Source organism: Sylvia atricapilla, chromosome 2 (assembly GCF_009819655.1).
Source record: "Sylvia atricapilla isolate bSylAtr1 chromosome 2, bSylAtr1.pri, whole genome shotgun sequence".
NCBI classification, from domain to species: domain Eukaryota; kingdom Metazoa; phylum Chordata; class Aves; order Passeriformes; family Sylviidae; genus Sylvia; species Sylvia atricapilla.
In genome coordinates, this window is record NC_089141.1 from 108,893,999 (window position 1) to 108,910,750 (window position 16,752).

The 16,752-nt window shown below is 42.4% G+C and overlaps 1 protein-coding gene across 1 annotated transcript in view; it reads left to right on the plus strand.

Annotated features, from left to right (window-relative positions):
• LOC136358165 (amine oxidase [flavin-containing] A-like) overlaps window positions 1–16,752 on the plus strand; it is a 36,581-nt gene that overhangs the window by 7,919 nt on the left and 11,910 nt on the right. Inside the window, exons 2-7 of the mRNA XM_066314071.1 lie at window positions 2,297–2,391; window positions 3,681–3,818; window positions 10,929–11,033; window positions 12,239–12,330; window positions 14,669–14,810; window positions 16,368–16,517. Of these exons, the coding sequence (XP_066170168.1) occupies window positions 2,297–2,391; window positions 3,681–3,818; window positions 10,929–11,033; window positions 12,239–12,330; window positions 14,669–14,810; window positions 16,368–16,517 (722 nt within the window). The remainder of the gene's footprint in view (window positions 1–2,296; window positions 2,392–3,680; window positions 3,819–10,928; window positions 11,034–12,238; window positions 12,331–14,668; window positions 14,811–16,367; window positions 16,518–16,752) is intronic.

Consider the following 16,752-nt stretch of genomic DNA (forward strand, 5'->3'; position numbering starts at 1 on the left):
ATATGCAGTCAGTTTAGAGGTTAATTGTGTGTTAAAAAGCACAGGGGCTTCATTACCTGTGGGGTGTTTCAGACAAACCTGTGGAAGCACCTGGACCTGGTGCACTTCAGTCTCATCAGGGTGGAGCTAAAGAGGTGGGTCCAACAGGTAGAGGTGGGCACAGAGATGCTGTGTGCAGGTTGTTGCTAGTCCTCTGTTTTGAAAGAGTTTCCATGCTTTGAGCAAATAAATGTGGAGTGGCAATCTTAAATAAGCATATTTTGTATTGGTTTTACTCGTGAGTCATGCCCTCTCCCAGTTTCCAGTTAAGCCATTGCTGTCTCAGTTTATTTCTTGCTGTTTCCCAGTCTGTGAAACTTCAAAGCCTTTTTTCTTTTTGGACCAGTTTCTCACATGACCCTTGGGTTAACAATTATGAAACCTAACCACCTGTAAATCTGGAGTACAAGTACAGTTTAACAGGCAAACAGGTTAGAGAACCTCAGTCACATTGCAAGACATTCTTCTTCCCTTAGCAGCCCTTCTTCATTTGGATACATCCCATAATTAAGCTGTAATCCAGTAGTGAGTTTAACTTCCACCTCAATCCAGTGTAACCATTATTCTTCCTAAACAACTGTAGCAGGAATAGAGCTGTTGTATTCAGCATGAAATTATGGTCTTAAGCACCAAAGATTTGCATTTAATTTTTTTTTGTATAGGCCAAACTTTTTTTGGCTTCATGTTCAATTTTTTTCAAGGCATTCATGTCTTTTTTACAGAAGAATTACCCACTCATGTCTGAGTGTCCAGTGGTATTTACACAGAAAGGAGATTTCAGCCTTTTATTTTATACATGTAGGATATCCACTACTTTGTGACAAAACCCACTGTATATTTTGAAATCTCATTTTTCTGCATATTAAAAGATTATGTATTTGTAAGAAAATACTGCAGTTTGTGTTTTCAACATCATAGGTTTTTGTCTTCTACATTTATGTTGGGGAGGAAGAGAAGCAATCACTCAATGGATTAAAGAGTTAGCTAGAAAAATTTGTTTCTAGAGTTTCATGGAGGAAAAAAGTTATCACTGAAATAAATTAGATCAATTTGTAAGATATCCACTCCACTGAAAAATGGCTTGCAATTTAAAAAAGAGAATATTAAATAGATGGAAGAATTAAGTATACTTCTGCTCCAGCAGCAATCTGAAGAATATGCTACAAGGGTGTAAAGTTACTTTTTTATGAGTATGAAAATTATATACATAATTTCTGCCTATGTAAGACATTTGAACTTCCTCAGTTCTGGTTTCCAGTGAAGGGTGTTCCACTTTCACATTACAAGATTCTATGCATAGAAGTTTATGGTCAATTCTGTATTGCCCTTAGAATAAAGGAGTACATTTAATGATTCCTCTTCCCTGGTCTTTTCAGACATGCATTCTTTGTAGGCTCACAAACAATTGATTTTAATCACATTTCAAGATAGTGTAATAAACACGAGTGTAATATCGTTACTCCTGCCTGCAGGGCATCTTGGAAGTTCTGATCAATAGGGCTGCCTTTCGTGTACTTAAGGAGGGGAAACAACTCCAAAGAAACAATGCTTCAGTGCCAGATTGGCCTGCAGGGCACTGGGATAATCTGATTTCACCAGCTCATGATTGCTTTTTACAATTTCAGCTCGCATCTGTCAGGAGCAAAGAGGTCTCCTGTCCTATTGAATTTTCAGTTGTCTCTAGTGGCTCCATCACAAAGTCCCATAATTAGATGATTTTTGCTGAGACCATAATTCCTTTTATAAAGTGTCTGCATGAAGCCTGTTTGATTGTCATGGTCAAACTCCATTGCTGAGAATGAATCCTGACAGTGAGGCCGATTTTCCTTCTGCATGTGAATGAGGACAAGGGACAGCAGAGGAGCAGAGCTGATGTGGGAGAGGAGCATCATTGATGTCCCTGTAGCACTGCAAGTCCCCCAGGCTGGCTGCTGCCTTTCCATGGGCTGCACAAATGAAGAGTAAGATATGTGCCTGTCCGTTAATAAATAAAATTTTGCTGTTTTTAAAAGGCCAAAATGCCAACCCAAGGAGGAAACTTCAGTCTGTGAATGCTGTGAGTAGTTGAAACATGCAACTAAGCAGCAGCCACGTGATTTCTGTGGTGAGATACCAGGCAAAGTCCCTAAATCTCTCAGGGATTTTTTTGACAGCACTCTATTGAAATGTCTGACCTTGGAGCTTCGGTTCAGTTTTTGAGCATTAATGTGGCTGATTGCTGCCACTTGCTTTAATGCACTTTCTCTTTTTTTGATAGGTTTGTCAGCTGCCAAATTGCTGTCTGAGGCTGGGGTCAATGTGGTGGTCCTTGAGGCCCGGGACAGAGTTGGAGGAAGGACACACACCATCAAGGTAAGTGCTTCCTGAGGTGTGGACTCTCATCTGTGCTGGTCTGTGATGTGACAGATGTCACTCCTGTTATTTTGACCCAGGGAACTACAATTATTTTGATCCAGGAAACTACAGCTTCCACTCAATCCTTTAGAAAGTGACAGAGCAACTAATCCAAAAGTCATCAGTCAGCATGTGTTCACCAAGAATTCCTGCTTGGCCAGCCTGACAGCCTAAAGTGCAGTGACTGGCTTAGTAGATGAGGGAAAAATGAATATTGTCCACCTAAGACTTCAGTAATGTATTGAAAATCACCATCTGGGACCATGAGTGTCAGAGCATTTCCCATCTGCCTTTGCACACTGGAACAGGCATGATAACTTAGAGCCCTGTAATAAGCAGCCTAGAGCAGTACCAGACATCATTATGGCTCAGACATATGTTTTAAAATGTCTTAAAATTATCTGAAATAACACTGCTGCTTCTAAAAATGAATTGATTGCCATTAGAAAAAAAAGAAATAATGAAAGAAATGAAGAGTCACTTGTGGTACAGTGTAATGTGATACAGACATTACCTCTGCTTCCCACCCTGGAATTGAGGGAGGTGTAAATTATGTCAGGTGCCATTGCTGGGGAACCAGAGATAAACAGTGGTGTTCCAGCAGAAATCATTGTGTGTGAAACATGGAGCATAAACACCATCCTTCTGTGACACTGAGAATGCCAGGCTTAAAATACTCACTGTAAACAGTGTTCAAAAGAGTTACTGCCTTGGGAAATCAGCCTGCTGGGATAAGTGTGCATCCCTGAAACCTTCTGCTTTCTTCCCACTTCCCAAGTGAGTGGGGTGCTGGTCTGAGGGGTGCATTGAGCACCTTTCATGGCAGGCATGGCTGGGGGTCCCTGCCCAGACTGCAGCAGGCTGGAGCCAGGGTGTGCAGTGCTGGAAAGGAGAATAATCTCCTGGAAAACTGTGGTGCAGAGCTCAGCACCTGCAGTGTGAAGTCTAAGCAGGTTTCTAGAGACAGAAAACAAGTCTTGATGCTGGAGATGGTTTCAACTGCAGAAATAAACTGCAATGACAAGAAAAGCAATGTGAATTTCTTGAACATCTCTGTCAGGTGACTCTACCACCTCCCTGTGCAGCCCACTTCGATGCTTGACAACCTCTTCCATTAACAAATTCCTCCTGAATTTCATACACATACATGCCACACATACTCAGTATGGAATAACTCTTTCTGCTTCTAGCTGTTTGTATTGAGGAGCTCCCTGCACAGCTTCTGATCCCTGTTTTCTCTTCCACAGAATGATAAAGTGGGTTATGTAGATGTTGGTGGATCTTATGTGGGACCTACCCAAAACCGGATTCTCCGACTGGCAAAAGAGCTGGGGGTGGAGACCTATAAAGTGTTTGTGGAGGGCCACATGTTCCATCATAAAGGGGTAAGTATTGCCTTTCCCTGCTGAGGTACCCAAAGGTAGTGCTGAAACTTGGAAATTACTGACAGTCATCAAAAGAGTTCCATTTAAAACTCACCCTTAGAAATCCAGAAAGCGCCTGCTTGAAGTGTTGTTATTCTGTTTTAACTTACTGGGAGTGCGACAAAAGGTTCTTATTTTCTTTTTGAAAGTGTTCAGAAAATGCAGCTGACAGCAGCTAAAAAATCTGGGATGGATTTGGCACATTGTCTTTGAACATACCCTCTCACGCAGTTTTGCCTGAAATTCAGGAAATACTTGTTCTGAAATAAAAGCCAAAATTAAATTTTAAAAAATAATAGTATTGAATGATGATTTTGGACAACAGTGTAATGGAACTAGCCTGGGAATAGGATAATATATTTTGCCCACATGACTGGATTCCCATGAGATCTCTCTCAGTCCCCCAGAGTGGGATTCATCTCACAAATGGGTGTTTGGAAGTTAATAATCTATTGTGAGACTCTGAGGTTCCTTCTTTTGCTAATAGTGACACACAAGCCCTTCCCAGGAGTCACCAGAAGTTTCACCTCTGAGATGTGGGGCTGCAGGAGTCCAGGTGGCCACTCTGAGCAAGTACTGGTGTGGCTGAAGTGAACAGGAATGAAACAAAAACCTGTCCTCAGCGCAGATTTCCAGCCCTTGTGCCACATCTTTAGCCAGATCTGTGAATTTTTTGCATAGGTCCTACCCAGGACCTGCTGCCAAAACCAGTTCAGGATGAGAGCAGCAGGGAGAAGGACAAAGAAAGGCCTAAGATTCACTGATGTGAGATGTGACTGTCTGTATCCATAACACAGAGTATTACTTTAATTTGCAAAGACCATGACTTTCAATTTTTTTTTTTTTTAATATTCTATAGTTTTGGTACTTAACAGACTCTGGCAGAACCAGACTTGAAGCCTATATGAGTCACAGTTGACATACTTGGTACAGACAAGCCATCCTATATGATGGATCCTTAATTGGTTTCATTTCTACTACCTTCCCACTTTTTTCCCTAAGAATTAGAGCAATGTGTTCACGCTGCAAAGTTTCACCATCTGGTTCTGCAAGCACTCCTTATTGGGCAGATTGATGCCAGACTCATAAAACAGGCACATCTTAAATAATTGCACAGCCACTCCATAATACTAAAAAAGTTGTTTGTCACCCCCTCATGCAAAATTGATGTAATTCTACAGCAAGAGGGATGGGCTGGTTTGTACCAGCAGAATGTTTGTCCCGCTCTAATTTAAGCTCAGGCATGAATCTCTCAGCGTCCTAAAAGGCACTTATCTTCTTTATGTTGAATGAAAGGCTCTAATGGGTTACAGTACTTTGAGCCCTTAATCCATTTTGACGCCAAAGCTGCAGCTTTTTGTTGTCCCACATTGCATTATGCACGTCCCTGCTAATGACCATGTAATTTTGTACGTTTTCTTTGAAGTGAAAGCATATTTCTAAGCAGGAGGCAGCATTCTGAGCTATTCAGATGGAGCACAGGCTGTGGATCAATTCTGGATTTGTCATCATGGTCCTGCTGAGATGATCAGAGTCCCAAGGGAGCTGTACTTGTTGGACCAGGGTGACAGCAAAGGGGTTTAAGGTCTCCCAGATTTAAGCACTGGATAAATAATAATGATGCTTTTCTTCCTGTAGGTCTCATTTCTCTCACATCCTCTTCCCATGAATTGTAGCCCTTTTCTTCCATTTCCTTTTCCTAAAGTTTTCCTCAAGCTTTTTTTCTCCTTTCTTTTGCCTCGAGACACTGTGCAGTCACCCTGCCCTTTGATTTAGGGATGTGTGGTTGAACCCACACATATCTCTCATATCCCACTTCTAGGAGAAGCTTATTAAACTCCATCTGTGCAGTCCTGGCTGTTGGCTGGGCTGGACAGTGCCCAGGGCTCTTTACCTGTCTCTCTTTTACCTGCCTGCTGCACACCAGGCTGGGTGGGGAGGGACAGGGAGGGTTTGTGCTCTCCCAGCCGTAGATGCACCCCTCATATTCATTAAAGATGCTCCAGGAACACAAGGACCTCTGGTATTTCCTAGATGGCAGAAGGTGTTAGCAAAGAGATTATTTGATATTAAAGGATCATATCCACCAGAAATTAAATATTCATCTGAAAGATGGATCTTTTCAGCTTCTTGGGCTAGTACACCATCAGCCATGGGCCGTCCACTGCCTTTCAGGTTTGAAAGGTTTGATTAAATCTTCTCCCCTTGTGTCTCAGCTGTCGTTTCTGTCATCTGGTGGCTGTCCAGGAGTGTGTGGCCAGGGCCAGACAGGAAGGTCTCCTCCCAAGAGCTTTCTCCAAAGTCTGCAAGGCTGTGTGGTTTTGTCAGAGGGGAGAGGAAGTGTTTTGAGCAATGACTAAGCACAGCTGTAGATGTGTTTGTGACATCTGTATGTAATCTCCAGCACTCTTGGATTAAGAGATTTTCGGTCTTTTCTTTACCATAACAATCAGTTCAGCTTGGCTTTTTCTGAGGATTTCCAGGATCCTGCTTTGATTGAGCTGGGAGAAAGTGGGAAAATGGTTTATCTGAGCAGCGGGAGCAGCCAAGAGAAAGTGAAAATCCCCAGAGGGATTTAATGAGCTTCTTTTCTCTGACAGGAATTTTTCCCATATGTGTGTGGGAAAATTCCATGTACTGCAAGCTTTAGTAACCAAGTTACTTCATTGGTGCAGGTTTCCTTTGTAATTACAGTTTCTTTGAAAATCCAAATATGTAACTATAGTTTATATATTTTTAAATTTTTTTTTCTTTTTCATCAGTCAGCATGGTAATGTGGACTTCTTTAATGTCAATCAGGAATTTTTGGTATTTGGTATTCTGTCCCTGCAAATCTGTAACTATTATGAGTCCTCTTTCCAGCTGAATATCTCTATGGCTACTGTCCCATAATTCAGCAAGAATGCTTTTGGGCTGAGAAAGGGAGGATATGCTGGAGTTCTCCCTTCCCTGAGCTGGCAGACAGCTTTTTGTTTTAACAGAGATCCTTGAAGCTCTGTGCTGTTTTCATCTTTTTAGTAGAAGACCCTAGAAAGCAAAGGCATTGGGCCTTGGTGTGGTATTACTGACTTCTCATATAACTGCACTCCTCCAATATCTGGCAGCAGCACACAGCTCCAGGATATTTAATATTACTTAATAAGGAATTATGATTTTCAGAGGGAGGGAACACTTGATAAAATGTGAGAATTTCTGTACAGTGCTTCAGATTAGCCATCTATTCCTTTCTTTCCTTCATTCTGCCTTTGGATCAAGAGCTCAGGGTGCAGCAAGTGGGTCTGTGACTGAGGCTCTGCACGTCACCACAAACTTGCAGTTCCTGCACAGGGCTCAGGCAGTTCCAGCACTGCTGCCAGGGCCAGTCCTGCTGGAACTGGGGATCAGGGAAGGGTACTCTCCTGGGGGAGCTGCTGCTCTGTGCTGTGCACAGCCCCAGGCAATAACAGCCCTGCTCTGGGCCATGGGGGATGCTCCTCCTGTGCTTCCTGGCGTGTGCCCTGTCCTTGGCACAGCAGCCAGGAGACACACCTGCCTGGTTTAAGTCTGGTTTAAGAAATTATCTGCTCCTCTGGCACAGTTTGAAGCTTGGGGTGGTGTCAGAGCTTGGGGTTAATTCCTGGAGTTTTGGCTCCAAGCCCCAGCAGAGCTCTGGGCAGGGAAGGGACCTTGCAGAACACATCTCTCTCTGCCATCTCTCTAACCACTGAGGTAGGGTGCTTGAGGATCTTTTTTACTTTGGATTGGTGAGGGGTAACTAATCCAAGCAGGCAGCAGGAGTCAGATCTGAGATCTGCAGGAAACCACTTGACACACCAGGAAATGAAAAAAAAAAAAAGAGTTGGGTAAACTCTGTGGATAAGTCAGGCAGCCATGTGTTAGTTAGCATGGGAACTAAGCCAGTAGGTTATTTGCCTTTCAGTTAAGAAAACAGCAGTAGTTCTGAAAATAATACATCCAGAACACTATAAACTTGTTTAAAAATGGAATATTGCAAGACCTTCCCTGTTTGCAGTGAGCTCCTCTGTGAAACTTGCAGCCAGAGCTCTTTTGCCTAGCAGAGAGACAATATTAAAGCCAAATCAATAACTTACCAGCCCCAGCTCACTTGGGCTGGATTTACTCCCTGCTGTGGGGATGCTTGTGCCAGACAGAAAGTTGGAGAACTGGTGTGTCTAAGGCTGTTGAGCTCGTGCTGCCTGATGGGAAATGGAAATTTCTTTCCTGGAATTTGATGGAATTGGCTTATCTCTAATGTAATCTCTGATAGGTACAGCCCTGTCACATAGAGGGTCACTGTCTGTGAACTATTTCACCCTCTCTGAATTCAGTCTTAGCCTTTTCCAGGTCTTGTTAGCACTGTTGTATTTTTCCAGCTTTTCCTGCCACTGGGCTCCAGTCTTACTGAAGTTATGGGATTTTTGCATGCAGAAGAGAGCAACAAATAACACAATTTTAGACTCTTTTAATTATCAGTTGGCATTTTGTAGTTCTCGGGGGATAAGACATGTATTCCCATTGACCTCCCCGGGCTATGCCATTGACCAAAGATGCTTTAAGCTAAATAAGCTAAGGATAGGAGAGCTGTTTGTAAGTTACATCACTCTGAACAAGCACAGTCACTTTTCAGAAAGACTTTTGAAAAGAGATTTTCACTGAACAGTGGAAAACTGGGAATATTTTGCTGCTGCTCCTGATTGGACACAGGCTTATCTTTTCCCTTTGTCCCCCTGCAGTATCAACAGGACAGGATGGCAGTAATAACTTCTCCTCACCCTGATCTGGGTGGCCTGGCAGCACTGCACCTCATCTCTGCTGAAGGGCAGAATTATTGGTGTTAAAGCATGTCCAGGAAGGAATGTGGATGGCACCTGTGCTCCTAGAATAAAAAGACTAGCGATAAATTACATTTGAGAAGCAGTATTTGATGATCTTTTAGATTAGAAAAGGAAAATGTTGTGCAATAAGAATAAAATGATTAGTGGTATGTTACTGCTTGGTATCAGTATTTCCTAGTTTGATAGAGCATTAGCAGTTTATGACAGTAAGAGCTGGAGGATGCAGTATATCCCTTTGCATGCCCTGTTTGGCCCCTCTTTTCTGTGGCTGAACACAGTGCTGCAGCCTGGCAGTGAGGAATTGTCCTCAAGGGAAGGGAAGAGCTGGTGTTGTTTGGAGGATTCCCTGCTAGCAGTTCACAGGAGCATTTACTCTGCTCTTGCCATGGCAGAAATGTTTTGCATGCATGTGTGCACCTGGAGGAGGCTGGAGGTTTCCCTGCCACCCTTCCTTCAGTGTAAGTCTGGAAAAGAACAAAATAGGGATAAAAGAGAGAAAAAAGTATGTGGTACACAAGAGTGAGATTCCATACCCAGAAATCCAGAGGCAACCAACCACGTCCTGGTGACTTGAAAGCACAACATTTGTTGGAAATTAAAAAAAAAAAAACCAAAACAAAACAAAACAAAAACAAAAAACCAACACCAACAAACCCAAAAAAACAACCTAAAGCATTAAACTTGTGGATCTCAGGCTGAACTAAGTGCTGAGGTCACAACCTGGTGCTTTGCTTGGCCCAGAGCAGAAATTTGCTGAGTCTGGATGGAACAGGAGAGTGGCTTTGGTGCTGTCCTCAGTGAAGATGGTGAGAAGGGGCAGCACAGAGGGACCAGATGGGCTCCAGAGCTGGGGCACTGCTGGAGCCCTGCTCTGAGGAGACAGCACCAGGCACTGCCAAGCCTTGCTGTGTCCTTTACACGTTTTCCTCCCCTACTCTACCTGTCCTGGGGCTGATAAAAGTCCACCAAAGTGTGGGAATTTCAGTGTTTTGCTGCTTTTGCCAAGTGTGGAAGCTCACTATGATCTCTTGAGTTTTCTCTTTGTTATGACCTTTCCAGAGGAAAATGTTCTGCAGAATATCAGAAACCCATATGCGTTTACACACAAATATACACAATTACCAGTGAGGAAGATCAATAAATTCTCTCTCACCAAGTGTGAGGAAGGTGTTTTTGGCTCCTGCTTTGTGTCCTCTGTCCCCCCATTTCCTGCATTTGAAGCACTGCAGCCTCTCTCTTGGTCTGTGATTCCCACCTTGCCATGTGTGATGGGCTGGCAGGGGGTCCATGGCACTGAAAAGCAGGTTGCAAACTCCTTTAGCACCACACCTGTCACGGTCAGAGTGTTCCTGCATCCTCACACAAACTTCTGACACACCTGGAAGGGCAGACAACAAAGAGGTCTGGTGAGAAATTCACCGCTGACTTACACAGGGGAAGGTTCAAAGCAATTTTTAAAAGAGCAAATGTTACCTGCTCATCCCCTCCTCTTTCAGATTAAAGTTATCACAAAGAAGCAGCTGCTGTTAGATTGTTTCTCTTATCATGATATCACAGGATTATCTGAAACAGTCAGATAATAACAGTTTCAGCCACTGCTGCAGCTCTGTGTCACACGCATTGTAAATACTGACACCATTTGTGCAAATGTACAATATTTTTCTTCCTGCAGCAGAAAATTTCCTGTTCAGACTCTTTTTTTATAGGCTAGGTTTCTTCCATGGAATAATCAAGAGGTATGTTTGCTTTTAAAGTGAGGTGTACCATAAAGGTGCTTAAATAGTTAAAAATGCATTCAACTTTAGACCCACACAAATTTCAGGATGCACATTTCAGCAGCAGGCAAATAGTAGATTCATTTAAATGTAATAATGAAGGATGCTTAGGAACAAGGAATATTACCTCTTTTGCCATGGCTTGAGTATCTTTAGCCCAGGATTTGACAATTTGCTCAGAAAAAATGTACCCCTCCCCACCCCTTCAGAATAGTAAATATAAAAAGGTGTTACTGTTCTTTTTAATGCCACTCCTGCTGTTTTTATCCCTCCTACTTAGCAACATGCATTCCATTGCTTGCATGCATATACAGGAAAAGAAAAAAAAAAAAATAAAACCCAAAAACCCAGCCAGGTCTTTTGGGGCAAAAGGCCAAACACGTGATGACTCTGAGGATTTTGTGTTCTTGAAGATCTGCTGTGTTGTATTTCAATTGCTGGTGTTTTTATGTGCATTTCAGGGAAAGTCACGGAATTTCACGGATATTTGCCCTTCAACATGGAATCCTTTGGTTTTTCTGGATTACAATAACTTCTGGAGAACCGTGGACAAGATGGGAAAAGAGGTAGGCTGTGAAAATTCAATGTTTTCTATGAAGCTCGTGTCGCTGTGAATAAATCAGGTTTGGTTTTGGTTTTTTTCTGGTAGGTTTTTTTATTGCTTCTTTAATATTAAAAAATCCCAAACTTCAACAACAAAACAAAACAGAAAGGAAGCATCCATCAGAAAGATTTCTATAATGCCCAGGAGTTGTCAGAAATAATAGTTCTTCCTCCCTGAGAGGGGGGTGGACTAGATGACCTGTAAAGGCCCCTTCCAACCCAAACTATTCTATGATTCTGTGAGAGGAGACAAGAAGATCTGGAGGTGTCTAAGTTATCTGAAATATGAGGTTGAACTCAGTGTAAGTATTTTCTCATGACAGGAAAAAAATATTCCATGAACTGGGAGATTAGGAGGGTTTTTTTCCTCTTCCTTCATGACAGCATTTTGAATAATAATTTTTTTCTTTTGTAGCTGCTTAAGCTGGGCTCCAGTTTGACTTCACAGTAACTTTAAATTTCAAAATATAAGCAGTACAACTGCAGCCCCTGGAGCATTATACTCTCTTTCAAACATTCATCAGTTTCCATATAATCTAGCTACAAACCAAGGGCTTTACCTTACCAGAATCTTCAAGCATAACTCACTGTACTCCTGCAAATTCCATTGGTTTTATGTGGTTTTGCAGAATCAAATTTATGTATTATACTACACTTTTTTTGGGGCCAATAGTACATTTTTTTAAGATTTAGGGATATGGTAGTATCCTCCACATCAAGTTACTTACATGCAAAGAATTATTATTAAGAATTTACCTGCTTAAAATATTTCAAAAGTATCTAGACCTTTTTTTTTACTCTGCAATTAGCAGAGAGACAGAGAGGCTTTTGGATACTCATCTTGGAACTGACTGGAAAAAGAACATTCTCTTCAACTTCTAGTGGACACCAAAACAATTAAGTTGGAATTGCTTTTGGACAACTAAATGCCAGTTGATCCCCAGCACAAGGATATGGTCAGACAAAGACAGATTTGGTGGTCATGGTACAATTCATGCCCAAAGATGTGAATGGAAACTATTCCATTTGTTCCTAATTTATATCCATGTGCAGGAAACAAAAATAACTCCTGGCCAACATATCAAATAAGTCTGTGCTACTAACTAGCTATGACCAGGCAGTGGTGAAATACTGAATCATTTATTGGACATTTCACCTCTGTCTCCAGATTCCTGTTGATGCACCATGGGATGCTCCACATGCTGAAGAATGGGACAAAATGACCATGAAAGAGCTGATCGATAAGATTTGCTGGACCAAGTACGTAAACCTTTACCTGGCTTTGAAATTCCAGCTGTGGAAGATGGAATTGGATTGAATTTGGATTGAAATTCCAGATGTGGAATGATGGTGGCTTTTTGGCAGGTTCTGTGGTACAGCTGAGTACAGATGTGGAAGTGTTTGAGATGGGCTTTGGTTGGCTGGCAGGTGGCATCAAAGATGCTGGGGGAGAGTTCCAGCAGGTCCCTGCACCCAACAAGGGTGGTGTGGGCTCTTCCCACCATCCTTCCACTTCAAACCATTGGATCACTGAACTCCAGCCAGCTCTCCTGTGGTTCTTTGCCTTACAGTACAGTTTCCTATGAGACACTGACATTCAGGCCCTTGAGGAGGATAAAATCCTCCCCTCCAAATTCCAGGGCTGCAATTCTGCTGTTTGCTGTACTCCTCTCAGGGTCTTAAACTCCACAGTCTCATGGCCACTGCAGCCAAGGCCGCCCTTCACCTTTGCATCAGGTCCTCCTTGTTTGTGAGTAACAGATCCAACAGGGCATCAACAATAGTTGGTAGGAAGTGGGCTCAAGGTGTTGTATCATCTATAAAATGACCAATGTGTTTTCTGTGAGGAACTGCACTGTAAAAATAAAAAAAGGGAACAATGTTCAGTACATTGAGGTGATGACAACTGGAAATTCTCTTTCTTTCCTTTTCAATCATTTCTCTTTATAAGGCAAAGATGAGTGTGCTTTTATGAGCACTTGTGTCCCCACTTGCTGTGCCAGCCCCTGTGCTGTTCTCTAACAGTCTCCTCCCTCCTATTCAGTGTCTTTGATTTGTGTGACTGTAGTCCATTTGCCCTTTCGTTCTGACTGCAGTTTAGTGCTGTGCCTGCTGCTTCCTGACCAAAACTTTCCATTTGAAATCCATTTTTTATGCCTTAGGTCTTGCTCCAGCTCCATGGGATATGCTGTACAGCCATTTGAACTTGCTCGTGCTCTCTGTGGCACTGCAGTTTTCTTTGCAATTAGTTTTATGAGCCTTTTGCCTGCAAACTCGGTTCCTTTCAGCTGCTGTTGCAAGTGCACTGACTCTTCCTCTTCTAGTTTTTACTGTGGCTTTTAGCCATGAAGCTGGTGGAGCACAAGCAGGACTGGGTTTGTAGTGATCCCTCCTTTAACAGACCTCTCTGCTGGGCAGCTTCCACTGCCATTGTGGTCAGTAAAACATCCAGTTTTAATAGATGTGCTCAGCTGAAATGCATTCAAAAACTCAGTAAAACCCCATTTTAGATCTTTAGGCCAAGCCACATTTTTCTACACACAGTTAAAAAACAGTGCTTAAACAAGAGCTCTCCACAGCATTTTCTGTATGACTCAGGGCCAAGATTACAAAATAAGATTTGTTTGTCCTGTGTCACAGATCAGCATCTACTGATCCTGGAGACTTTTTTCATGTTTCTTAGGCCTGAATCTGCTGCAACTGTTTAATGTCTTGGTGCTCTCAGAATTGTCACAGAGGGTTCTTGTGTGCAGAGTGTTTTCATATCCTGGCTAATGAAATAGAGGTGAATGGACTTCATACTTAGAGAAATGAGGTTATAAAAGTTTATAAGTTACATATTTTAGCCCAGATAACTTGCAAAGTTCCTTCTTTTATCAGATGATTATAAATTCATGTTGCTTCATGAAGCTTCATTGAAGTCAAAGTCCTTTTAACTTCTTTGCAAAATTATCTCAATTTTCTTAGAAATCTATGGCCACAAATACAAGAAGTGTGAATATCCAGACCCTCTGTTCCTGCTGCTGTTTCTCTGTTTATGTTCAGAGGACTTACTGTGGTATACAAGTGACCCTTTCCTTATTTTTATGGCTGTCATTTCCAGTTTGGTTTCTCTGTCTGGGTTTTTTTCCGAGTTGGGTTCTTGATTTCACAAAAGGTCAGTGCAGCAGTGTTACATGACAGGTGGGAAAGTCTGGGCTGCTTCAGTCCCTCAGGACCCGTCAGACCCTGGAATTGATGTGCCCAAGGAGCTCCCCATGAGGAATGCAGAAAAGCTTCACTAACAGATTACAAAAAACTGTTCTTCTGCTGAGAAAAATATTTATTCTGATGAAAGGAATAGCAGCTGGGAAACTATTTAGCTAAGGTGATGTCAGTGGGATTTCAAGGTAAATGGGTGAATACTTTAGGAGGGAGCTGCTGGTAGAAACCCATTTAAACAGAGTCACTACAGACTGAAAAATTAAACAGATATTCATCATCTTGACTTTTCTGACTTTGGGAAAGCAGCCCCTGTTTAGTATGACAAATAAAATCCTGAAGCAATTGGGAAGTCATATTTTCTCACAGTCTTTTCCTGGTCCTGTGTCTCATGCAGAGCTGTCAGGGACTTCGCCACGGTCTTTGTGAATGTCAACGTCACGTCTGAGCCTCACGAAGTCTCTGCCCTCTGGTTCCTGTGGTATGTGAGGCAGTGTGGGGGCACATTCAGGATTTTCTCCATCACCAATGGGGGCCAGGTACAGAATGTCTCATTTCCTTCCTCCTCTCTTGAATCTGTAATGATCAAGTGCAGTGTTGTAGCCATCAAAACCCTTCAATTCATGAAAAGATGAGAGCACGTGGTGCCAGAGAGAAACGTGTTCTCATGGGGTGATACAGCCCTGTCAGCTAACCCTGTTTGATGAAGGGTTTTGTTAGCTAAGATGTGGGCTAAATTGTGACTATTTAAACAACTGGGGTTGTCTGCATTCATTTCAGCACAGTACTGTTGTTGCAGTTGTGTTGCTTTTTTGCCTATTTATTTTCTATGGGTTACTTGGTACATTTGAGTGTTTAGAAGAGCTCAGTACAAGTGTACTTCAGAGTGAAACGTGGGTGTATTTTTGGTTGAAGCCTCTAGTGACAGGAGTTGGAAGTAAATAGCAAAAGGCCCTTCCTTCTTGGGCCAGCTCACGTGGCAAGAGTTTCCATCAACATCTGTCCATGGAAGTACAAATAGACAACCATGTGTCAGGAAGGATGTAAGCAGTGCTGATGCTGTCCTGAAGTAGGAGACAGACCTGACTAAGAACCTTCCTCCTCAGGAGCCCCTCAGTCAAGTTTGCTCTCCCACATCAGCAACTGCTACATGTTGAAGCAAGAGTTAAAAATAAAATTAATCCCAAGATACTCATAGCTAGACGAAACGTGTGGAGAAAGGAAAGCTACCTGGGAATAGCACTTCCTTTTCTTTGCAGCTGGATGGGAAAAGCTGTCTTCGTTCCTACCGTGCTTCCTTCTTCCCTCAACCCAATCAACTTTAGTTGAACAAAAGCACTGAGGGTTTCTGGTTTAGTGGCCCTGAAAAGACTTATAAAACCTGCTTGGGCAGCTATTTCAGACTTTCAGCACAAAACTTTATGGATCCTTTCCTCCCTGCCAGTACCAGCATCTTACAAGTAAAAGTGAGCTGCTTTATCTACCACTGGTGGCTGCTGGATGAGAGGTTTTAGTGCTTCCCTTGACCCTCTACATGGGCATTGCAGGGGATGTGTCTCACAGATTGTGCTTTTTTTCCTGACAGCACTGTCTTTGTCTCTTCCCAGGGACAGAGAAAGCTCATAACTTTGAGACCAGACCCAGTTAAAGATTTGTCTTGCTTCTGGGCTGGCACAGTCTTTTCACTTTACAGTTGGTTTCTTTGTCACACCTGAGGGTTTTGGTAGCACCGTGGTGGGTAAAAGACTCAACATCTGGTTTGAATGAAGTGATATGTTTTTTTTTTTGCTAGAAAGACTGTATTATATGTGTCTGTTCTCTAGGGTTAAGGAGTCTTTAAGCCAGGTCATTAGGGAAGCTATTGCAAAAGTAATGTCAGTAAGTAATTGTCAGTAATCCTCACTGAGGCTCAGGTTTATGCCCTCACTCTTCTGAAATCTGGGTGACTTTATGCACCCTTAGGACTTGAAGATTTAGCCTGGAATTTCATGATGGTGAGCAGAAGTCATGTTCAATGTCATTGTGATTAATGCTGTTGTTTTATTTTGTTTTGTTTTGTTTTGTTTTGTGTGTTCCTTTTCTCTTTGTTGTTTTAGGAGAGGAAGTTTGTAGGTGGCTCCGGTCAGATATCAGAGAAAATGATGGAACGCCTCAAAGGCAGAGTTAAACTGGAGAGACCTGTGATCAGTATCGATCAGACAGGTGATAATGTCCTTGTGGAGACTCTAAACCATGAGATATATGAGGTAATTCGATCAGAATAAAAGTAGAGTAAGCATTTAGTAGGGGAATACATCTGCTGTAGCTCTTAGCCAGATGTAATCAGGAAGTACCCATTTGTGTGTGTGTATTTCTTGGACCATGCTGACACTCCATGGAACCTGCTTCACAGATTTATTTATGACTGGCTCTTTTCTTGGTGTTCTGGTTCTTGGTTTCTGTCATTTCTCTGACTTGTCTGCCTAAAACTTCCTATGTCTT